This window comes from Natrix helvetica, assembly GCF_964273705.1.
Source record: "Natrix helvetica genome assembly, chromosome: 4".
NCBI classification, from domain to species: domain Eukaryota; kingdom Metazoa; phylum Chordata; class Lepidosauria; order Squamata; family Natricidae; genus Natrix; species Natrix helvetica.
The window spans coordinates 73706306-73730947 of record NC_138550.1 but is presented as its reverse complement, the minus strand read 5'-3'; the positions used below and the strand labels follow the sequence as shown (position 1 = coordinate 73730947).

The following is a 24642-nucleotide window of genomic DNA, read 5'->3' as shown; positions in this document are numbered from 1 at the left end:
CCCTGCCAACACACGTTGCGTCCGGCCGGAGAGGTAGGAGCCGAACCACCGCAAAACGGTGCCCCAGACCCCCAACCCCTCCAGTCGGTGCAACAGGATACCATGGTCGATGGTATCAAAAGCCGCCGAGAGGTCTAATAGGACCAGGATAGAGGAGCAACCCCTATCTCTGGCCCTCCAGAGATCGTCTACCAACGCGACCAAGGCCGTCTCAGTGCTGTGCCCAGGGCGAAAGCCGGACTGGCGCGGGTCTAGATAATCATTCTCCTCCAGATGTCGTGGGAACTGAGAAGCCACCACACTCTCTACAACCTTCGCCAAAAAGGGAAGGTTGGAGACAGGACGATAATTGGCCAGCTCCGTAGGGTCCAGGGAAGGCTTCTTGAGCAAGGGTCTCACCACCGCCTCTTTCAAGGCGGCCGGGAGAGACCCCTCACCCAACGAAGCGTTCACTAGGCCCAGGAGCCAGTCGCGTGTAACCTCCCAGGAAGCCAGTACAAGCCAGGAGGGACACGGGTCCAGCAAACATGTGGTAGGTCGCAGTCGTCCACGCAATCTGTCCAAATCCTCGATGGCAACCAAGTCAAACTCCTCCCAAAAAGGTTTCTCAAGACTCGCCACTGGCATCTCGACTGGGCCACTGAAGGGGACCCAATCCTTCCGGATTTGAGCGACTTTATCCAGCAGGTATTTCCCAAACTCCTCTGCTCTACCCTGTAGAGGGGCCTCCCGCGGCCTCTGAAACAGAAGGGAGCGGGACACCCGAAACAGGGCGGCAGGGCGGTTCTCTGCGGATGCAATGAGAGCGGCACAGTATCGACGTTTAGCCGTTCTCAATGCCACTAGGTACGTCCTTAAATGGGCTCGTACCTGTGCTCGGTCCAATTCGGATCGGGAGGATCTCCAACGACTCTCTAGGCATCTCTTGCGGCGCTTCATCACCCTTAGCTCCTCGGTGAACCAAGGAGCCAGGGTGGATCGTTGCCGCCGGAGAGGCCGCAAAGGCGCCACCCGGTTCAAGGCCCCGGTAGTCGCATTATTCCACGCGGCCACCAGGTCCTCTACCCGAGGGCGGGTCAGGGCTGCAGGAGGTGGCCCAAGCTCCGTCTGGAACCTATCTGGTTCCATTAAGCGCCTGGGGCGGAACCATCTAGTGTTTTCCGGTTCCGCCTCCCCGCAGCGAGGGGTAGCACCAGGGAAGTCAAGTCGGAGGAGTGAGTGATCTGACCATGATAGAGGAGTGATGGTTAAATTCACTCCTCCCAGATCACTCAACCACTGGCGAGAGACAAAAACGAGGTCCAAGGTGTGACCTCCCTCGTGTGTCGGGCCCTGAATCATTTGAGTCAGGTCCATGGCTGTCATGGAAGCCATGAACTCCCGAACCCCCTCTGAAGCTTCTCCCACTGACGGCAGGTTAAAGTCCCCCATTACTAAAAGTTTGGGGGTCTCAACCGCCACCGATGAGATTAGCTCGAGGAGCTCAGGCAGGGTCGCTGATGTATGGCGGGGAGCCAGGTATACTATCAGCAGGCCCAACTGCCTCCCAGGGCCCCATTTCACAACAAGGGATTCACATCCGGACGTCTGTGGCACAGTGGACTCCCTCGGCTCTAAGTCCTCCCGGATAATCACTGCTACCCCACCGCCCCTTCCCCGGGCCCGGGGCTGGTGAAATGCTTGGTAACCTGGTGGGCACATCTCCACGAGGGGTAACCCTCCCTCGTGGCCCAACCAGGTTTCCGTTATTCCCGCGAGGTCTGGCTCCCCCTCCAAAATTAGATCATGAATGAGGGGGGCCTTATTGATAACGGACCTCGCATTGCATAACAGCAGCCTCAGGCCCTGGGCCTGCAAATCCTGACCACCTAGAACGCGGGGGTTGGTACAAGCGACCGGGTGTAACCAGCACCCACGGTCTCCCAACCGACTGCGAGTTGTTAATCTGTCCTCGTATCTGCCCCTCCCTACGACCGTTGGAATCAAGGAGCCCTGTATAGGAATGATATCCTCTCCCCCCTCCTCCTCTCTGCTCCTTCTGCTCAAGACCCCACCTGGTGACCTGGCTTCGTCATCGCTCCTGATCTGACCCACCCACCCCCCAACCCCTGAACCCCTAAAAGAATTTAAAAAACAATTGACTAAAAACCCCCTGAGTCTCCGCTTCCTCCACCATATAGAATCCTATACAAGTCTATTAAGAAATACTTTTCTATTTTTGTTTGTACAGTAGTCCTCAACTTACAACTATTTGTTTAGGGACCATTTGAAGTTACAATAGCACTGAGAAAAATAACTTATTATTGGTTTTTCCCATTTATGATCACTGCCGCATCCCCATGGTCATGTGTTCTGGAAGTCTTGGAAGCTAAGCAGGGTTGGAACTGGTTTTGTGCTTGGGTGGTGAGAGTTAACCAGGGAATCCGAGAGATGAAATGTATACTAGGAAATTGAAAAACATATCAGGGAAAGATAGCATCCAACTACTTCTATACTGTTGCCAAAGAACTTGAGTCCAAGTCACTGCCCCGAGTCCCTTTTTGGGAGAGGGGGCGGTCTAAAAATCTAAGAAATAAATAAATAAATAAATAAATAAATTTTGCCTTTACTTAAAAGTTCCCACTTTTGTCCTAATAACATTAACTTTCTAAAAAAGGTAAAAATGGCTACTGTCTTAGTTCCCCAAATTGCCTACTCCTTTTTTGGCAAGTTTATGTATAAGTGGAGGCCCTCTCTTCATGTACTTCCCCACAATCTGAGATTAGAGATTTTGTCCATACATACTGCTAAACCAGGATTTTTCATAATCGCTTGTTGAACAAATTAATGACCTGCTTCAGATGTAATGCTAAGACATCACACTAAGTTTACTTTATAACACTGTTGTGCCAGAATTGGCCCATAGTTGCCACTCCACATCCAGATTCTGCTAAGGGGGCTGAAGAACACTTGCAGCTCCACATGAACCCTTAAATATTGACAAGAGGTTTCTCTTTAGCTGTGTGCTCCCATGATTCATTCAGCCGACTTTGAAGGATGCTAATGCTAGTGATACAGCACTTCTGCTGCCTATCTAAGGACAAGCAGGCAAATGAGAGGGAGGGAGAGAGACAGGCTGAGAAGACTTGCGAAAGTAGACATGGTAAAGGGAGGAATGGGAAAGAGGATGTAAGACTGCTCAGTTATTTCCGCTATTAGCAGAAAAAGCTGAGTAATTTGTTAACTCTTTGAGCAAATGAAGTTTGGTTTCTTCCTTCATCAAGTTTGAAAATGGCTATTAATGACAATGAGAATGGACTCATTTTACCTCTTCGCTTTATTTTATTTAAGATCTTCCTATCTCATTCTTCAGCTAAATCTGAAAGAGCATCTAAAGTAATGATTAAAGGAATGCTTAGTGACAACAGAAAAACAGTTTACTTCACTTATTATATAAAAAATAAATATAGTATAGAAAAGCTGAATATCTAAAAATGAATACAGGAGTTTCCAAATTGTATTCAATGTAACTTAATTTACAGTGAGATAGTGATATACAAACCAGTGCCAGAATATGAAGCATCTAAAACAGTTTATAAAAGGAAATTCGGTTGGTTCAACTAGCACTAGACCTTTATACAGTTAATAGAAAAAATATATATACCACATCTGAGGCTAGTAAAATATTTCAAAATCTGCTGAGAAAGAGTTACTCAACTGTACTCATAAAACCTAACTCAAACTAGCCAAACCCCCCTCCCCTTCTCCTTCCTTCCATCCATCCGTCTATCCCCTGCTTGGAGCTCTCCTTGAAATTGATTTATATTGCAGTTAGGTTCAGTGGAGTGGGTAGAAGAGAAAGTAACCTTATCACAACCAGTTGTGCCCAATGGTTGCTATGTGCAGCAAATAATAGCTTTGGAATTGGGACTTGTAAATGAGGGTCCATATTATTGCTATTGATTCGATTGGAAAATAAAATGGGAAATCCCGTGGAAGAAATTCAATTGGATCAAAAATAATGCCTACATTGGCCCTGAGTTTCTAGCTCCTTAAATGTTCTACAAGCAAGCAGGTTGACTTACTGGAACAGTTACCTTTCTTTAGTAATACCACTGTAGCATCACAATTACTGTTGTCATCCATCTCAGTATTATTTGCTAACCCATTCACCATATTTGTTACATTCTTTGTCCTCCGTTCAAACATATGCTGAAGTTTGGCATTAAATCTACAAAAAAAAGGAAAGGAATTGGGAATTATTTTAAGCACTGTTAGATGCTATACAACCCCTGGTCTCATTTCAGATTCCTGGCTGAATGTGGTGGGGGAAGCAGCAGAGCAGCTACTTTTAAATTATTGTTTGGGAAGGCCCAGACAACTTCCATTTGCAATCCTGCAACCTTTTTCTTTACTGCTAAAGAAAATGCTTCTTATTGGGGCACTTTCATGAGGCCCAGGATTTGATGTTTTGCCTGGTTACATGATGAAAGAAATCAGTTTGGCTCCAGCTGGCCCTATAACCTGTCCCTCATTTTAAGAGCTTGTTTTGTGATATGAGGATGTCCCATGGCGATGTTCCTCGTAATTTTGCTTGTCCTGCCAATTGAATCAAATTTTAACCTGGTTCAGAAGTTACTGCTTTGTTCACGTTTTTATTCACTTTTGCTATTAAGAGTCTGATTATGCAGAAACGTGACACTATCCTCTCCTAGCTTTGGCATGCTTTGTGATTATGTTGAGAGTCAGAATTCAACTCATGGATAGGTAAATCCTGTTTATAAATTTACAGTTTATATTGAAAATGAGCACAGATAATTTTTGTAAAGTAAAAATAATACATATGATGAAACTTGTAGAAACAAGTTTCTATGACTTGTATTAATTAACATTCACTGATCTCAAAACAGTTAAGCCAAGTCAGACCTGCTTAATACTTGGACAGGAGCTACCAATAAATGCAGGGCTATAAATTAGACTTGGCTGTAAAGGAGACAAAAGCAAATGACTTCTGTACTGTTGCAAAGGTAACTTCACAGACACGTCTAAGTAGTCATCAACAGCAGAGTTCAGCTTGCAGAAATCTTGGCCTTTGCTTTACTTGATGTATTTATTTGTTCCCCATATTTCTATACAGCCCAGCTATATTTGTGTACTGAGCTCTTTTGTTTCCTTCAATAATCTTCTGTTTGTCTATTCTATGAAATATTCTGTATAACCACTCCCCCCCCCCAGCTGTGGGCTAGTAATGAGACAGGCTGCAATATGGCTGGATTTGCCACATCTGGATTCCAGAAAGTCAGATGACCACAAGGTTGAAACAAAGAGAATATTAAATATTTTCTGCTACCTTGCAGTGACCAGGTTTTTTTCTCATATTTTGCTAATATGAGAGTAGGATGAGCAATGACAGAAAGTGGAGAAGCCAAGGGGATGGATGGGAAGCAAGTTGTCTCTCCTAATAAAAATGCCAAAGTGTACAAAAATTGCACTCTACTGAGGAGAAGCTTTCAAGCAGATGCAAAAGAACATTAATTTGTCTAAAATAAAATAACATGGCATAATAAACAGGCCAGGACATATTGTACTTACTTCATGATAAGAATGTAGATGAAGTACATCAGCACTAGGATTAAGGACTCCCACCTGTCATCAGCCAAGGGGGAAAAAAGGAAAAAAATAAACAGCACAATTCCATGACTATGATTGTCTTTTCTTCTGAAATTCAGGCCAATGACACAAGGAAGGGTGAATGATGACAAATGTGCAGCATAGAGGGCAAGATACCCTCTAATAATAATATTGCTTATGGAAAGTGAGCTGGCACATGATAGTGAAAGGAGAAATCTGGGGTATCAAAAATGAAGCTGGATGGACAGGGAGAAGGCATAGCAAAGTGACTGGCAAAACGTACAACTGAAAACAGCATGCTAATTCTTTTCAACCTCTGACCTTGAGATGGTACTCATTCTCTTGAGATGTGACTGTGCGAAGAATAAATCCCTAAAATGTTGGGCCAAACTATAAGTCTTAGTCTATGTGTGTCCCAAATCCAATTATTTGGAATGGAAGCATCATCTGACAAAAGAGCGAGCAATATATAATGGATGGAGAACATGACACAGCTCATCGTAATCATTCACTAAAACCTGCAGTCCAATTCCTTATTACCAAGCTTCTCTTTAGATATGTGAATTTGGCATTACATTTAAGGTTGGTTGGGAGAATTACTTTGATCCTGATGGCTGATCCAAAAGTCCTGGGAAAAAGGTTTTCTCTTTTAATTAAAAAAAAAGATTTAGACAAATCATTCTATTATTTAGCTGTCCTGAAGGACGGAAATTGGTCCCTGGGCAGTTTAGCAGAACACTGGTTTTTCTACTTTTTTTAATTGGCAAATGACAACTGTACTACTTACCAAACAACTTTTTCATCATAAATAAACTGAGGGGAAAAAATGAAAAAAAAAATACATATTACTCTGAGGAACTGCTAATAAAATATCTTTTGCTTTTTAAAAAAGAATCTCATATCTTAGCATTTTATGCTGGCTCTGTAACCCAAATTATTCTACACATTTCATTCTCTCAGACTGCTTAAGCATCTGTAATGTAGAACTACATACATTACATGTAATTTTTGTTTTAAATTAACATGTGAATTAGAGGAAAAAGGCAGAGTTTAAATAAATCACAGTTATATTTATAAATACCATTTCAGAGTTTGAGTTTCCAATTTAACTATCCAACAGTAATATATCTAATTTTAAATAAAATGCACATATTAAATCATACAGAAAGGCAAATAAGTGGGATATAAAGTTCCGCTAAGTAGTTGCACGTGCAACACATGAGATTCTCTCACTTTGCACTGTGAACTTCATGTAAAGAACTCAGTTGGACAAATAGCTAGTCTTATGGCATCTTTCTGAATAGCGCCACTATTCTCATGTATTGTAAATGCATAAATTTGAATAGTACATTATATATCCACCTTTCCCTTGATGTCACTTTATACACACATATCCATTCTGAATGTGGGAAAACTTTCTAAGATTCAAGCCTTCCATCTCCATGTTGAAATCACAGTCCCTGATTTTAGCAGTTCCTTCTGCAATCAATATATAGCTCTATTCCTCTTCTGGGAGGTCCACCAGGAAGAAGCTTTCCTCTATGTGACCACCAGGGTGCACTGACATTCTGTGCTTCCACTTGACTTGCCTCCTTTTTCTTTCAGGTGTGCCTACAATGATGCTAGCGAATTAAAGTAACTGGAATGGATATTTAGGAGTGGTATTTGCACAGTTACACTTGTAGCTTTCTGCTTCTTTTACAGTTAGGTGCAGGGGTGAGATCCTACCAGTTTAACAACCGGTTCGCTGAGCGTGCACTTTTATTTAAATAAAAGACATTTTATTTAACATTTTATTTATTTAAAAACATTTTATTTAAATGCTTGTTTTTCTTGTAATTACTGTAAACTGCTGAAAGACTGGAAATTGCAGCTGGCATAAATAGGATAAATAAATAAAATATAACAGAAAATAAACATCTAAAGATGGAAAGGAAGGGATAACAACTATCCCTTTTGTAAATAACACAAAATAACATCTTGGCAGTTCACAAAACAAATTTTATGTCAACGTTCAGTTATTAAAACATATTTTCTGAATGACAACATATGTTTCAAGACTTCAGAATGTATAGCATTTGCCTTAAATACTAAACGAGTCCCTTTTTGGGAGAGGGGGTGGTTTAGAAATATGAAGAATAAATATGAAGAATAAACTTTGGTGTGTTCAATACAGCTGTGGCTATCTAAAGCTGAAGTCTCACATTCTAAAGTTTTGAAACAAGCCTTTTCAGATCAAAATCTAAACTGTCACTAAAGGATAAAGTCTGAAATTGTTAAGGAGTGTGACTTGTATTGAACTAAATGGAATGTCCAGAAGAGCAAAACAATCAATATATACTGGTTAAAACATCTCTCATTACTAAAACCTTACAAAATAGGAAGATCAACACTCCTTTGTTTGTTAAGGGCAGTCAAGACACTGAGTTCACATCACATTCTTATCCAAGGTCAAATTAGCCATGGCTTATTCAGTTGTGGATTTGTACAATATATCTAATCATAAATTAGCTATGCAAACTGGGCATATACACAAATGCAAACCAAAACTTGATTGGCTAGGTCAGTATGACATGCACACATTCACAAACAAAACCTTTATTTAGGAGAAAAACCACTCAGTACTTACCAAAATAAGTGCAGCAACCGAGCAGGTATAATACACTGAATCTCTCAAGAGGCTCCAAGAAGACAGTACAACTATCTGAGAAAAAAAAAAGCAAATGAATTGATGAGCACAAACTTTGCATCAAAAACAAATAGCAAGAAAGGGTTTTTAGAATAATTTGGAAGTTTGGGTGCTATTTCCCATATACAATTATTCACTATGAGAAATCTGAAAATGTTGCAGTTTTGAAACCCAAGGTTACTTCAAAGAAAAATACCTAGTTCCACATGATGAGAGATCAGGTCTCTGTTTTGATTTGATACCTTGAGTTCAAAGTAAATCAAGGCAATTTAAGCCAGATTTTTACTTTTCTAAAGCAGGTTCTGCCCTGCTCTATCTTGATTCAAAACCTTCTCCAATGTTGTGCACTCCAATGTTCGATTCCAGAGCATTGCTCCACTGCAAATGATGGCTCTGCAACACACACGCACACTCACTCACTCTCTTTCTCTCACGCACACAAGCATGGCAGGGATTGACATTGCTTGTATGAAGTATTGATGGAAGGGATACTGGTTTCCTTAAATGATTAGCTCTATCTGAAATTTAAAGTAACCCTTTTAATTAGACAATGAGTGAGCCTTTGGAATGGGTAGCAAGCTAATAGGCAAATGGGCTCTGGGGCACTGACAAGGCAGCCAAGCAGTCAGCTGGAGAGACCGGGGAGAAGCAGATCTTAGTACATTGCATTTGCAGGGCTTGTTCTGGGCTCTTTTGCATTCAGGCAAAGGTAAACCTGCAGGATGAGGTGTCTATGATAGGTCTTGCTGACTGAAGCTAGATTGTCAGTTTGGTTTGGGAGATTTATTTTATTTTATTTATTTTTATTTTCTTCGAATTTCTAGACCGCCCCCTCTCCCGAAAAAGATACCAGAAAGACTGTTGTGTAAAAAAGGGGGCAGGAGAGGAAGATGAGGCACTGCCAGAGAAATGTTACCCCCTCCTTCCCTGTGCAAATGGGTCGGTCTGTTCCACCTTTCTTCAGGCTTGGAATAGATCCATCACAGTTATTCATTGGGGGCTGGTTTCTTTCGTTTGGGGGCTTGAACAATGGCTCAGCTTTCAGAAGGGAAACACACGCCTCTGAAAGGGATGGGTTTTTCTCAGAATCCTCACAGCAAGAAGAGAATTCTTTTTTTCTGAAACCGTGTTCCAGAAGTGGAAACAAGTCAGGGCAGACTATCCCATACCAAGTATGTGTCGAACTATTTCTGAATCTGACCTTGGATGTGGACCAAGAGATCACTTATGAACATGTTAGATTGGGTAATGGATAGGCACACAAAGGCTTAACGGTAACAACAGCTCTTTATTAAGTACAACAAGTGAGAACAATCCAGCGAAGGTTGAATCTGACAGTAGCCCTTTTATAGGGAGCTGTCAGACCCTTCGACCAATAGGATTAAACCTCTGTTCCCACCAGAATAGAGGACCTTGGTGGAAACCACTGTAGTTAGAACAAGTATCTAACACCCCTCCCCTCTTGGATGGAACAATCCTACTTGTTACATAGTCACGCAGGTAGGCGGGCTTTTGGGTAGCTCTGCCTGACCTGAGCAGTTCAGTAGGAGGGGTTTCCTTGGACAGGTCAGACGGACCTTTTTGCTCCGCAGCTCTGCTTGGTGGAAGCTCCTGGAACCTTTCACAGGCCGCAGCTGGAGCTTCTAGAGCTGGTTCGCTCGGAGCTCGCTGCGGGCCTGCAACATAACCAGATAAGTTTTCCAGTACCCTCGGGTTTGAGCTGGCCGTGGAAGGAGTGAGCGTTTGCTCCGTTTGGGTAGGGCTTTGACTAACTCATGCAGGAGTTACCTCTGGTTGTCTAAGAGTGGAGTTGGAGAGGCGGCCACGGAGTTGGTCAATATGCCTTCTCCAATTCCTACCGTCCTTGAGCTCTAGGAGGTAAGAGCGAGGGCTGGTGATGCCTATCACTGTGGCAGGAATCCACAGAGTTCCTCCAGCATAGTTGTGGGTGTATACCCAATCCCCTACGCTAAACGTCCGAATCTTTCTTGTGGAGTCTGGTGGCGATGAGGCAGAATACTTGGGGTGTAGCCGATCTAAGTCGGACCTTAGCCAGCGACCCATGAGAAACTCAGATGGGCTTCTCCCTGTAGTGGCACTGGGTGTGATGTGCTTAATTAGCAAATAGTGGTCAACCCATGTTTGCCAATCTCCCGGGCCCATCCTAGAGAGGGCCTCTTTTGCAGATCTCACCATTCTCTCCGCCTGACCATTAGAGGCTGGATGGAATGGCGTGACCAGGGCATGCCTGATTCCCTGAGCTGCTAGGAAGGTCTCAAATTGTATGGCCATGAATTGGGGCCCGTTGCCATAGACCAAGACATCGGGCAGGCCGTGCGTGGAGAAAAGTCTCTGTAGCACCTTGATGACCCCTTCTGCCATAGTGGAGGTCATCAAGACTACCTCTAACCATTTCAAGTAGGCGTCCACAACTACAAGAAATGTCTGGCCATGAACTGGGCCAGCAAAGTCAATGTACACTTAGACCATGGTGCTTGAGGTCACTCCCACTCCTTAGCAGGCACCTCTGGGGGAGCTGGTCTGGACTCCTGGCACGGTGTGCAGGTAGCCACCCATTCTTCAATCTCCCTGTCTATGTTAGGCCATCACACGTAACTCCTAGCCAAAGACTTCATCCTGACAATTCCAGGATGCCCTACGTGTAAAGGCTCTAATACTGCAATGCGCAGTATTACTGCAATGCGCAGTATAACTCATCGCATTTGGCAAAATATATTTTGAAATCAGCCCCAACAGGCCCCTTGGGCCACCCCCTCCACACCCAGTTCAAAATTTGTTTGATGGTGGAGTCCTTTGCAGAGTGATGGGCAATGTCACTGGACGAGACAGGCCAGTCTCAAGGCAATCAATGAGGAGGACTGGCGTCTCGGGGGTAGGGTCTGCGAGAAGTTCAGGCAGCGGGCAGCAGTTTAGAGCATCAGTGTGCCCCAAAGTGGAGCCTGGTCAGTGGATGAGACGGTAGGAGTAGGCAGCTAGGAAGATGGTCCATCTGGTCATGCGGGGTGATAATGACACTGAGGTAGGTCGGTCCCCAGCCAGTAAGCCCAACAATGGCTTGTGGTTCATAACCAGTTTGAAGTCCTGGCCATATAGATATCCATGGAACCTCTTTACTCCAGCCACTGCAGCCAAAGCCTCATGGTCCAGCTCGCTGTAGCACCAACGGCAGGGTCTCGCTGTATTGTACCAGGAAGGAGTCCGCCGACAGGAGTCGTTTTACCACGGCAAATGCGGCAGCTTCGGTTCTGTCCCAGGACCACTTCACATTCTTAACCAGGAGATGGTGTAAGGGCTCAGTAACAGTGGCTTTCTGTTTAAGAAAGATGCTGTAGAAATTAAGGAGCCCAAGGAACACCTGCAGCTCGGTTTGATTGCGAGGTGTGGGGGCGTCCTGAATTGCTTTAATTTTTTGTGTGGTTGGGCCCTGATCCCAGAGCCATCGATTAGGTACCCTATGAATTCAACCCTTGGCACGTTAATTTGGCATTTCTCTTTTTTGAGACGGAGGCCTTTGTCTCTAATTTGAGCCAAAACTGTTCGTACATGTTTGAAAAGTTGCACCTTATTTGCAGCCGATACCAAGATGTCATCAAAATAGGGGACGACTCCTGGAATCCCTTGCAAAAGCTGTTCCATGACGCTTTGGAACAGTCCAGGGGCGATACTAACGCCGAATTGCAGGCGGTGACATTTGAATGCACCCCTGTGAGTCACAATGGTTTGGGCTTCCAGCGTAGCGCCATCTACAGGCAATTGTTGGTATGCCTGCGCCATGTCCAATTTTGCAAAAATGTTTCCGGGGCCTAATGAATGAAGGAGGTGCTGTACAATGGGTACAGGGTAGGCGCTTTGTTGTAGCACATTATTTATTGTGCACTTGTAGTCCGTGCAGATGTGGACAGACCCATCAGATTTGACAGGTGTCACTATAGGGGTCTCCCAGCGTGCATGATCGACCGACTCTAGGATTCTCTGGCTTACGAGCTTGTCAATTTCCCTGTCAATTTTGGGGCGGAGAGCAAAAGATACTCTCCTGGGTTTTAGCCTTATTGGGGCTACGTTGGGATCTAAACTAAAGGAAATTGGAGTCCCCACATACTTACCCAGACCGGTGCCAAAGATGTCCTCAAACTCCTTAAAGATGGCTTCAGCGCCATCGTCTTTCAAGGCATTGATACCGGTCACCTCTAGGCCCAGGGCTTAGAACCAATCTAGCCCTAGGAGGCTCTGCAAGTTTCCACTGACTACTGTCACTGGGAGTTTCCCACTGAACTGCTTGAACTTCACCTGGAAGGTGCCTTGGCCCATGATGGGGACCCATGATGGGGACCCTGTTTCCCTGGTAATCTCGTAGGCGGATGTCAGGGGTGCGAAGATGCTGCTTCTTTAGGCTACGAATAGCCTGCTTCAGGGTAGACCATGGCATGATGGTCAGTGATGACCCGATGTTGATCTCCATCTCACATAGAGAGTCCTCAATGAGGATTGTGACCTTCAGCTTCTTTGGCCGCCTGGTGCAGACCTGGCCGATTGATGTAGGTGATTCTATTGTCGCCCTCAGAGCGCCATGGTGACTTCTGCCAGGCCGCTTGGTTATGCTGATAAATATTTCAATTCATCATAAAAACAAGCTTTCCAAAATATGAGTACCACTGATTTGCATTCTGAAGGGATTTGATTCATTATATCAACACAGGTCTCTTATTGCCCCATTGCTGTTTCATTTTGCCACTGCATTAAGGTGAGGCTTGAGTTATTGTCATCAAATTCCAAATCACTCTGTGGGCTACAATACTAGGATGTTTCAAGTCAGTTTGGTGGTAATATATTTCACACTGGCTGTAGAATTCCGATTCCATGCAACAATATATTCTTTTAAGTTTATTTAGTGGCATGAATCAAGACTATATTACTTATTATTTAAAATAACCCTGCATTATTTATAACATCTAGTTCATTTAGTACATCATATGCTGCAAAGTTTTTCAGAGAGTATTTTGTATCAAAACAATTACACCCAAAATCATTTTACAGGGCAGCAAGTTCATGTAAACATCATGATAAAAGAGATCAAAGACTGAATCCATTTGAATTACGGTACTTGTAGTCGGTAAAATACAGAACTGGAGAAGAGAAGCAGCATTTGAATTATCGCTGCTCAAAGAATATTTGGCACCAATAAACTGGGCAGAATCCCCACTCCACCACCCAGGATATCTATCCTAACTAACTACTAGTCACCCAACTATGCATCTAGCCATCTATAAGCTTTCTTTCTTATATGACAGTTTAGTTTGATAAAGTTTATAAGACCCATAATCTTCAGATTAAAATCAGGGAGGAGATTCTGTTGGGCAAACCTGCTGTAGTTGTGGATCCTTCATTGTCTATTTCTATGTTGCTAAATATTAGATTTATTTTACATAAAATTAGTACTTCATTTGCAAGACCTGGGACGGCTTAGTGCTTTGCAAGAGTTAGTGCTCTTTGGTGCTAACAATACTTTATGGATATAACACATTAATTGCTATTGGGAATAATGTGAGGACTCTTCCTTGATCCTGGCACAAATATATCCTCATACTATGTCATCCTTTCATGCCTAGCTCATAACTGAGGCAACTCACATGGTCTTTAATTACTCTGGTTTCAAGACAGTATTTTTGAGTATGATATGGCATGCTTTCCTAATAATAGGATTGCTGATCTGTTCAGGGGATGCTGTGGGTTGGTATCTGTTCAATTTTTACTGGCCACTTTTGTTCTGCCACTTTAACACTGCCATTCCTTTGCAGCCAGTAACAGTCTGCTTGCTACCTATTACCTCTTTCCACTTCGTCCCAAAAGCCCCTCCTTACCTTCTATCTCTCAGCAGGCTATTTTTGAACAAAGGCATAGTGCATTCAATTTTGTTCAGAAATAGTCCAGCTGACAGCAGTAGCACTGCTGAGTTCTCTTCCCTTTTAGCCTTGTACCTTCTCTATGTTGATTATCTGTCAGCTGGGCATGAACAGATCTTAATTACCATGTTTCACCTTTAAAAAGATATAGGTTGCCCGTATACTCCAAAGGTTCAGGGCAGTGGTAAAATTCAATTTTTTTTACTACCGGTTCTGTGGGCGTGGCTTGGTGGGTGTGACAGGGGAAAGATGCTGCAAAATCTTCATTCCCATCCCACTCTGGCACCAGCCAGAGGTGGCATTTGCTGGTTCGCCAAACTACTCAAAATTTCTGCTACTGGTTCTCCAGAACCTGTCAGAACCTGCTGAATTTCACCCCTGGTTCAGGGGTGCCCACAGAGTAGGAGAAAAAGTAAAGATGGTGACTGTGATGTGATACAAAGGCTTTTAGGACATGAAAATACTGAGACAAAATGAGTTTCCAGTTGCTAAAATCAACATATGGAAAGCTTCAGATGGATTATTCATTCCAAAGTATTTGTTTATAGGACTCAAGTGACTGCCATTACTTCCAGAGCCAAACAGAAGATGCTAAAAGATAGGAGTTGTTTAAAAAGTGCTTTATCTTAAGTCAGGTATCAAATTGGTACATGATTATTGCAAAATCACTCTTGTGCAATTGCTGTGATGATGCAAAAGGCAGTGTGTTTCATAAATTATATTTCTTGAATGGTCTGATTGGGATTATTTTACTTTCAATGCCATTTACATTACCATCTAATGCCATTTAGTTTCCTTTATTATCCTGGTTATGTAATTCTGCTACTCTCTTCATGAACACACAAACAAGCAACTCTCTCTCCAACAAAGTTTAGCTTGATCAGCAGCAAACGGGAAAAACTAAGTGTGAAAAGATATAAAGAAAATTCCAATGAGAAATTCCCTTATAGACCTCAGTTTCCCCCGTTTCAGAATTTAACTGAAAAAACCACACACCTATCCATCCTAATGCTTCATTTAGGCTGCAAATCCTTTTTATCTTTTAAAATACTACTTGTGTTTTTCCATAATACATATATTTTTACAGGAGTTGGTGCTATCAGGAGAACTAACCCATCAACCTTTGCTACATGGACTAGCTTTTTTTCTTTTTTGAAAAATAGAGGTTTGATTCTAAATAAGATATATTACAAGGAGACATCTACCAAATACATCTAGGATAAATTCCTAAATTTCTTTCCTCCCTTTGCTTTCCAGGAGGTAAGAAAAGCCTTCCATTTCAGTGGGGTTTATGTAAATGAGGAAACAACAGATTTTGTCTGTCTAGGCCCTAGGATTTAACATGTGATTTTATTGTATAAGAATTCCCTTGGGCCTATAATGTATCATAACAGAATAACCTTCAGGGTCAACTTCATCTAGAATTGAATATTTTTTTAAAAAAGAAATCTTGTGGATTTTCAGGGGTTACTCATCTAGTCTGAACAAATATTCAGGCACCACATTTTGTTAGGATGAATGGAACAGCTATACAAATAGAAAAATTGAGTATTAATACCTTTTCTCCTGAATTTAATTCTCTTCTCTGTATTAATCATTAACTAGACAGATAGTTCTGTAATAGCCACTAAATATGGCATAATGCTTCATGCTTCACTAATCTCCTGACCAAATTACTATAATGCATTATATATGGTTCTAGTTTCAAAAGTCAATTGAAAATATGATTGTCAGAATTTTACCTTCTGGAGTCAGAATTATTATACATGAAACTTGCTATTGCATTCCTATAGGAATGCCTGCATTCCTTGCTACTTGAAAAGAATTCAGTAAGGTTTTTGTTTTAGGCTAAATCTTGTAGCATTTTCATTAGCCCAAAATCAATTTTATGGAAATTCTCTCCATATTCTCTCAGCTAATTATTTCAGCAATGGATAAAGAAAAAAGTGGCTTACTTACATTAACATATATTGATCCAGAGATAAACAAATTTGTGGATGAACAAAAGGTTACCCATCCTCTTAGAGATAACTTCCTTCTGATAACTATATGGATATATTCACATAGTTTTAATGGCAGTAATGTGGAAGTGGTTTGCTACCTTCAAAAATGCCCTTAGCAATAGTGAATAGCATTGTTCCAGGCATGTATGGCATTTTAAGTTTCACTTTCAAATAATTGTGAAAATCAAATCCTTAAACTAAAGAATTCCTGAAACTCAGGAATCTACCGTATTTTTCAGAGTATAGGACGCACCTTTTTCCCTCAGAAAAGAAAGTGAAAATCTGGGTGCGTCTTATACACTGAATACAGCCTTTTTGGCCTCCTGAAACCCTGCCCCCTTTGCAAAAATGGCCATACATAGCCTTTAGGAGGCTTTCAGAGTGCTCCTGGGGGCTGGAGAGGGCAGAAATCAGCGAAAAATTGGGTGTTTTTTGCTCATCCCCCCCCAGCCCCCAGGAGCAATCTATAAGCCTCCTAAAGGCTATGCATACCTTTTTTTTTGACAAAATGGGCCCATTTTCCATGAAAATGGGCCATTTTTTGCTCATTTTCTGCCTTCCCCAGCCCCCAGGAGCACTATACAAGCCTTTTAAATGCTATGCATGCCCTTTTTGTGGGACAAAAATGGGCCCATTTTTGCAAAAAAGTGGTCATTTTGGGAAGGTCTGCAGAGTGCAAAAACTTTTTTTTTAATTTGCCTCTGCAAAATCTTGGTGCGTCATATTCTGAAAAATACGGTACTTCTATAAATAATACCTATACTGTATATGAAGCATTTTGCACCTTCCTAAAGTAAGGTTAGATAGTGGTTCTGGCAACAGAGAGATCAGGGACAAGTGATATTTGTACACATTCTCATTCTGTACAGGCTAAGAAGTTTTAGAAATGTTTTTGAATTTCATGAATTACCTTACCTGTCCTGCAAATAGGCCACAAACCCCAATTATGCACAGGATGTTGAATACTGCAGAGCCAACAATGGTCCCAACACCTACATCTCCTTTTGTGATAAACACACCTGGGGAGAGGGGATAATTTCAATCTGTTATCAAAAGGCAGACATGATTTCTGATCATGAATTAGAACTATGCAGAGTAGAACAGTAGAAAAAAAATGCATAATCTTTATACTTTGATTATAGCGGATAACATATGCAGAATTACAAATGCAGCCAGATGTGGTTTCTGCATGAAAAAATAAAGTGAATTACAATAACATTTATCCAAAGATTTCTCAACATTTATTCAAAACGCACAGAGCCCTAACCAACATATGTCTCGAAGTAAGATAGTGAAATAAACTTCCATGTGCATTTTTAAACCAGATAGATGAGGCAAAGTTAGGGGGAATAACTCTGCTCCCAGCCATTCTTGCAAATAAGCTCTTAAAATGTGCCTTTCATTATATCCAGTCTACAGGTAGCCCTCAATTTATGACTACAATTAGGATTGGAATTTCTGACATTAAGTTGTTGCAATTGTAAAGTGAGTCATCACATGATTGGACCTGATTTTACAACCATTTTTACAGCAGTTGTTAAGTGAATGATTAGGGGACTGGAGACTAAAACATATGAAGAACGGTTGCAGGAACTGGGTATGTTTAGCTTAAGAGAAAGAAGGACTAGGGGAGACATGATAGCATTGTTCCAATATCTCAGAGGTTGCCACAAAGAAGAGGGAGTCAAACTATTCTCCAAGGCACCTGAGGGTAGAACAAGAAGCAATGGGTGGAAACTAATCAAGGAGAGAAGCAACATAGAACTGAGGAGAAATTTCCTGACAGTTAGAACAATTAATCAGTGGAACAGCTTGCCTCCAGAAGTTGTGAATGCCCCAACACTGGAAGTCTTTAAGAAGATGTTGGATAGCCATCTGTCTGAAACGGTATAGGGTTTCCTGCCTAGGCAGGGGGTTGGACTAGAAGGCCTCCAAGGTCCCTTCCAACTCTACTATTGTATTGTGTATTGTATTGTATTGAATCAGGTAGCTGTTAAGCCAATCCACTTCACCAATTGATATTGCTTGTTGAAAACTGGCTATGAAGGTCACAAATTGCAATTTCATGACTATAGGAAGTAGCAACTGTTCATAAATGCGAGTACCCAAATTGTGATTACGTGACTTTGGGGGGTTGGTATGATGGTTGTAACTTTGAGGATGGATCATACATTACTTTTTCCCTAGGCTGCTGTAACTTTGAACTGTCCTGAAACAGAAAAACTATTTGTATCACATTTTTGTCTTGAATATAATAATACGTAAAGGATTTCTCAGATTTGGGTGGTACTGGAAATATATTCGGGAAAAGCTGCATATATGATTGCTGAAATGCATAAATGAAAGTATTCTATTTTCTCCATATAAAGCACAACATTGGAGATGTAAAGTCTCACATTTTTTAAACTGCACTTTTGGTTGACATGAGCGGGAAGTTTTGGTATAGACCTAAGAATGCTGGACAGGTTGTTCTAACCGCATACAGTATTTCACTACAGCAACGACCCCCACCAAAGTGCGCTGCTCCCTGCCGGCAGGAGATCTGGCAAGGAGTCCTGTGCAAACATTCCATAAAGGCGTCTAACAGCCCTGCCTGCTGCTCTGGCTTCTCTCTCTTTGTGACCATACAGAAGATGCTCCAGTCAAATCTACCATGAGAAAGACTAGAAGAGCTGAGTTCCCTTCACCTGATCCATCCTTCCCGAAATCAGATCTTGGAATGTAAGAGTTCCCTCTTTCAGAAATCTGCTGGTGATGGACAGTATCATATTTTCTCTATATTCTTGCTTAATAGCAACCAACAATCTGGCCTTGCCATCTGTTACATATTCAGATGACTCCTATTAAAAATAATTATGCTGTTCTCATTCAACTGCCATTTCAATGCAGTTCATTTACTTCCAATAAAATAAAGCAGCTTTCTAAGCCAGCTCTGTTCACCTCTCTTGCATTTCAGGCATAGGTGCTTCTCAGCATCCCACTCGGAAATACCAGGAACGTAATGAATGCAAGGCATGTGCTCTGTTAGTAACTACCACTTTTGTGAGCTGGTTTCTCACCACATTTCAAACACCAAATATCAAAGCAATGATCAGTTGACTAATGAACTGTTCTTCCCATCCTTTTTAATGTAACCTAACAGCAGAGTTAGCAGTTGAAAGCATGGGAGTATGTATTAATTAATGTGCCTCTGTTTTGGCATTTTGGTGGTTATTCTGACTATAGACTTTTCCTAGTTAACAGACTTCTGCTAATAACCATACATAGATTTTTCAGAGTTTGAATGCTGTTGGCATCATACAAGATCCCATATAGGACAATCAAACGGTCACTTTTTCTGCCACAAAGGTTTTCTCTTCCATCAGCATTAGCTAGTTTCAGAGATACGCATACTTTAGCAAAGTAGGAACACAGCCATAAATAGTAATTCTTAGTTTCAAAAATGTTAGTGGTTAGAAGTTAGTCGTTTTGTTACCTATCACAGATGTAAAGAGCTCTGGAGCAGAACTGCCAGCTGCCATGAATGTTGCCCCTGCCACATCTTCACTGAGGTGCAAGCGCTGCGGAAGGAGGGGAAAAATCATTGATTGACTGACATGACTTTAAAACCTCTTTTAATGTTTCTCAAGGCATAATAAAGGAGATAACAAAAACTAAAAACATATTTAAATTGTAGTTAAAGCATCTAAGCAACTGTCATATCGATCAAATATTAGATGAGAAGCAAAAGACATCTAATACTCGCCTGAGTAAGGCTTGTCAAGGTTGGAACTCCAGAATTGGTTGAGCCATTTTTTTTCATTCATCCACTTTTTCATTAACATCAACTTCACAGATCTAGATTGATGACTGAATACACATTTTTCCCTAGGCTTTGTGTACTGGTACTGATTGAGAAGAGGGGTGTTTGGTTTGGTTATCACTTATTGGTTTTCTAAATATTCTATTTTTGCTCTGTCCTGCTGAATAGCAGTTCCTACCAACTTCAATTGGTTTTAGAGTTATCTTGAGCATTTTAAAGGTTTGGAACGAAACAAATGCAGAAAGCTTTGTAATGAGAAGGTTTGCACACATGCCCACTATTATCTTTATTTTATAAATGTGCAATAGTCCTTAAACAATGATCCTGCATGTGCATTCTGGATGAGACTGTTTTTTTTAAAGCAATAATCAACAACCTATAGTCATGGGTCCTGCCAACCACTTCTTTAAAAAAATTCCTGGAGCCCTTGACTGTGTCATCAAAAGCTGATGGCAAATATTTTTAAAAAGTGGTATGAGGGTGGGGATGATATTAGATTAGGAATAAAATAAAAGGGTTATGTAGTTTTGGAATAAGTTTAATATGTTAGAATTACTGTATGTAAATGTTGGACCTCAAAAAAAGATAGAGAAAGATACAATTATATTTATAAAAATGTAAGAGAAATTAAAATTTCCCCAATGGGACTTTTAAAATTTGAACAATTCAATTCAGTTCAGGGCAAACAAACATATCACACAGTTACAACTGTTTGCACCAGAATTATACTGTTGGATATACTGTAGCTCATATTTTTTATAAACACTTTTGAATGTCAGGCCTTATAGACAATCACAATCCTTGTATAATTTAAGTTATTTAATTTAAAAAATCGAATACCCTGCTGCAGTTATTTGAAAAGAGCATGGAAAAAAACAGATAGGGAACTGCTGGTACCCTAAGAGTATTACACACATTTAATAGCATAACTGTGTTTGGAATACTATGTACTCTGCCACTTTAGTAATTTTCCATTTAAAAAACACACATCAATTTGAAAAAAAAATACCTAAAAGGGGAGAAATAAAACAATATGGAAATTAGAAAAAATGTGTGTTTTTCATTTTAAAAACTTAGAATAGGGAAATGTGCACTTCATGTGCTTATGGATTACTCTTCCATATGTTCACAGAATTCTGCAATGCTTCAGAATCAATTATGCTGAAAAGTTCTGTTGTAACATGCAAAAATGCCAAGGTAATATCTGTTGGCCATTAAACCAGCTGTGTCTTTTTCCATATCAGCCATGTGCTTCAGGCAACAGATATGGGTGTTTTAATGAATTACTGGCTGGTGCTGCATTCATTCTTCAGGTGCTACAAAGCAACTTGCAGAATTGAATCTGAAGCTTGCACAACCTTTATGTTTAATATGCTAGGGGACATTTACAAGGAACTAGACATATTCAGAATGGAATTTTTTTTTCATGTGTATTAGCCTTAACTTCCATGTTCAGAGACCATGAAGCATCATCAATAACATTTCTTGGAAAACACTAATAGTCAAGGCTATTCTCCTTATGTTTCTCACTGATAAAAGAAGTACAGAGTAGGAAATGGCATAAGCATACATATGCTCAGGAAACCTCTACTGTAGATATGGCAAATGTAAAATAAGAAATGAAATATGATTAAATGCAAAACATGATAATGCATATATTTCAATAAATATGGAAAGCTATTTTCAGTGGATACTTACTACACAAATTTTTTCCAATGAAGGAACAAAGAAATCATCACAGATAATAGCCAAAGCGTAGAACATGTAGACGGCCTAAACAAACAAAAGGCATTCCATTGAGAAGAGGCTATTTTGATCATGATATTTCCTCATTTCAGTCTATGAAAAGAATTAAAACACATCCATCTATTTTTTTTAATACTACAGAGGAAAGACACTATTTAATTGAGCTCAACATTGGCATGTCTACTTTGTTTTCTTGATAATATGATTAATTATTTTTATTATGACCAAAGGCAGAGAGTAAAAAATATGGAATCTTTGATAGCAATATAGAAGTTGTTTCCCACTGCAGCCCTCTGTGATGTTTCTCTATCTTCCCAGCTTAGCCTACAGCTGAGGAATGGGGAAACTACTCAATTTCTAACCCCAAACAAGAGCAGATGGGGGCATAGTTGATTGGGTTAATAATGCCTGGTTTTCTTGCAGAAAGAATATGAACACTGTACTGTACAGTCCAGTGCAGGGAGCTGAAATGTGTAATAGACTTCTCTCAATAACTTCCCTCAATAGTAAGCTATTGAGGGAAGTTGTTGAGAGAACTCCATTACACATTTCAGTTCCCTAAACAGGGCTCCCTGCACAGAACAACTCTTCCTGCTAGAAAACCAGGAATTATTACCCCAAGCAGATATGCACCTGCATGCCCAGTTCTCTACAGGAAATTGGTGGGAGAGTATCTATATGTGTGTAAAAACAACTGTATATTTCCAAACATGTTTTAATTCTTTCCTTAATTCAGGCCATGTTCAGTCTAAGAACTAGTGGTATAAATCTGCATTATGGCTTTTGCTATAATCTTGAAGTAATCACTGGTAGGCAAGGAGACACAAACTCTGTCCACCTATCAGCTCCAAAATATGAAACTGGTTTCCTTGTTCCCAACTGACAATCAATCCCAAATGATTTATGCTGTCTGTCTGAGCAATTAGAAGAATTACCCTTAGAAGAAACACCACATTGCTTTTGCCACCCTTGCTTCTTCCTTCCCAGATGGATCCAACACCTGGAGATTCATTGGTGTTTTATTGTATTATGCACTGTATTAAGACCAAGGGAAGGGACTATGCAGATTGCACCTAGGTATGTCAAATAGCATTCTGTATAAAGGGATTACATAATGCACAATACACAATACAAAAACTATCCATTTCATATCATATCATATATATCTGGAAAAAATATTGCGCAATATTTTCATAGTGTACAGTGTTTTTGATGCTAATTGTCATACATTTGAAAGTACTTGAAGTCATCAATTACTGAATAAACTTTTGTGATGGATACATGGTTCTCTTATTCATTTGTATTTGTTCTATATGTACCGATCATTTATATGTTTATATTTTTCTGCATGCTCCTTGTTGCTTTTACATTTTTATTCTGATTTCAAGTGATTTCCATATAAATAAACAATATTGCTATTCAACTTCTAATAGCATTTTTGCCCATGCCTAGACAGATTCAGTACAAGCATTACACATCAAATGCTGATTATACTAAATGCTGAATTAATATCAACTCACATGCTCTATCCTATTAGTTCCATGCAAATAAATCCTGATGCACAGACAAAGATTTTCCCTGCACAATGATTCCTGAATCCATTTCAGTGGAAAATCAATTCCACATGCCCCATTCCTTTGTGTAGAGCTTTGTACAAGCACAAGGAACCTTCAAGTCACTCAAGCATCTTATGCAGGCTAATCCAGAATCACTGGATATCACTACACCTCATACACAGGAACAGGAGAGTCTTATTCTATGAAGGAAAAATGCTAAAGCACATGCAAAGATATTCTCTTTAATGCATAGCACATGGTCAGGTCATATGCAAAGAGCCTCTGTGCACTTACCTGTGAAAAATTATGTATTACCAGTTTCTTTTCTGGAGATGCCAAATAATGATCACATTTCCATAGGATAGGTAACAATGAAGAAAGGTAATTTTATAGAAACCTACTTTATTTCAGTCCCCAAACAATTGGAACCACTTTTAGTTTTCATTAAAGCAAACACATTTAAATAAAAATGTCTCCCTAGACCAGTTATCTTTTCATTGCAGAGTAATAAATGCTGTGCCAAAAGCTAAGCCATTTGGAGAGGTGTCTTCATGCCCAATTAGCATGCTTTCTTTTCAAGAATTTCTGGTCAAGATGATGATGTAATTGACTGGGACTGGCTTTAGTACTTCCTGCAACATGTATCTCCTGCTTAATTAACTACTGGAGCTAGAAACAAGTAATTGTTTTCTAATTCGGATAACTGAGCAGATTTCTTGCCAAGTGAGGCAAAGGCCAGCAGGGGGAAAAAAAGCTCAGCTGTCACCATCCCCATCCAAAGAGCAATGTCTACGCCGCATCACTAAGCAATGTCTACACCGCATCACTCTCTGTTCTCCTTGAATGAGAGGAAACTATCATTGTTTGACTTTAAGGTGCCATTACTAATAGACATAATAAACTGGATGGAGATGAAAAGACATTGTAAGATTGTGGAAATTTATTGTAACATCCGAGGTTGGTAAAATGAGGACCCAAATTGTTGGGGGCAATATGCTGACTCTGTAAACTGCTTAGAGAGGGTTGTAGAGCACTGTGAAGCAATATATAAGTCTGTTATTGCTATTGCTATATGCCATCTTTGCACAAAGCTTCTGATGTTCCTACTGACTCTTGTTATTTCTAGTCACTTAATTATCTAATCATGTGACAGAGAGTCAAATGCTTTCAAGTAATTAATCCAAGCTACATTCAACTGTGTCTTCCTCTTGCTGTTTTCTAAAATAATTTTGTCAGTTAGGAGCTGATTTTTTTTGTTCCTCTGCTGTTTGGATGGTTTCATTTCTGTGCAGATGGAAAGAGCTTGTTTTCAACT

General features: G+C 40.7%; 1 protein-coding gene across 3 annotated transcripts in view; it reads right to left on the bottom strand.

Moving 5' to 3' along the window:
• SLC24A3 (solute carrier family 24 member 3) overlaps positions 1 to 24642 on the bottom strand; it is a 207304-nt gene that overhangs the window by 33985 nt on the left and 148677 nt on the right. For 2 of the 3 annotated variants that reach the window (XM_081950254.1, XM_081950256.1), the window contains 7 exons: positions 21724 to 21798; positions 19699 to 19783; positions 17139 to 17242; positions 8240 to 8314; positions 6398 to 6423; positions 5572 to 5625; positions 4065 to 4210 (listed from right to left, as the gene is read on the bottom strand). In XM_081950254.1, coding sequence (XP_081806380.1) covers positions 4065 to 4210; positions 5572 to 5625; positions 6398 to 6423; positions 8240 to 8314; positions 17139 to 17242; positions 19699 to 19783; positions 21724 to 21798 — 565 coding nt within the window. The remainder of the gene's footprint in view (positions 1 to 4064; positions 4211 to 5571; positions 5626 to 6397; positions 6424 to 8239; positions 8315 to 17138; positions 17243 to 19698; positions 19784 to 21723; positions 21799 to 24642) is intronic. The other variant, XM_081950255.1, reaches the window with a different exon arrangement.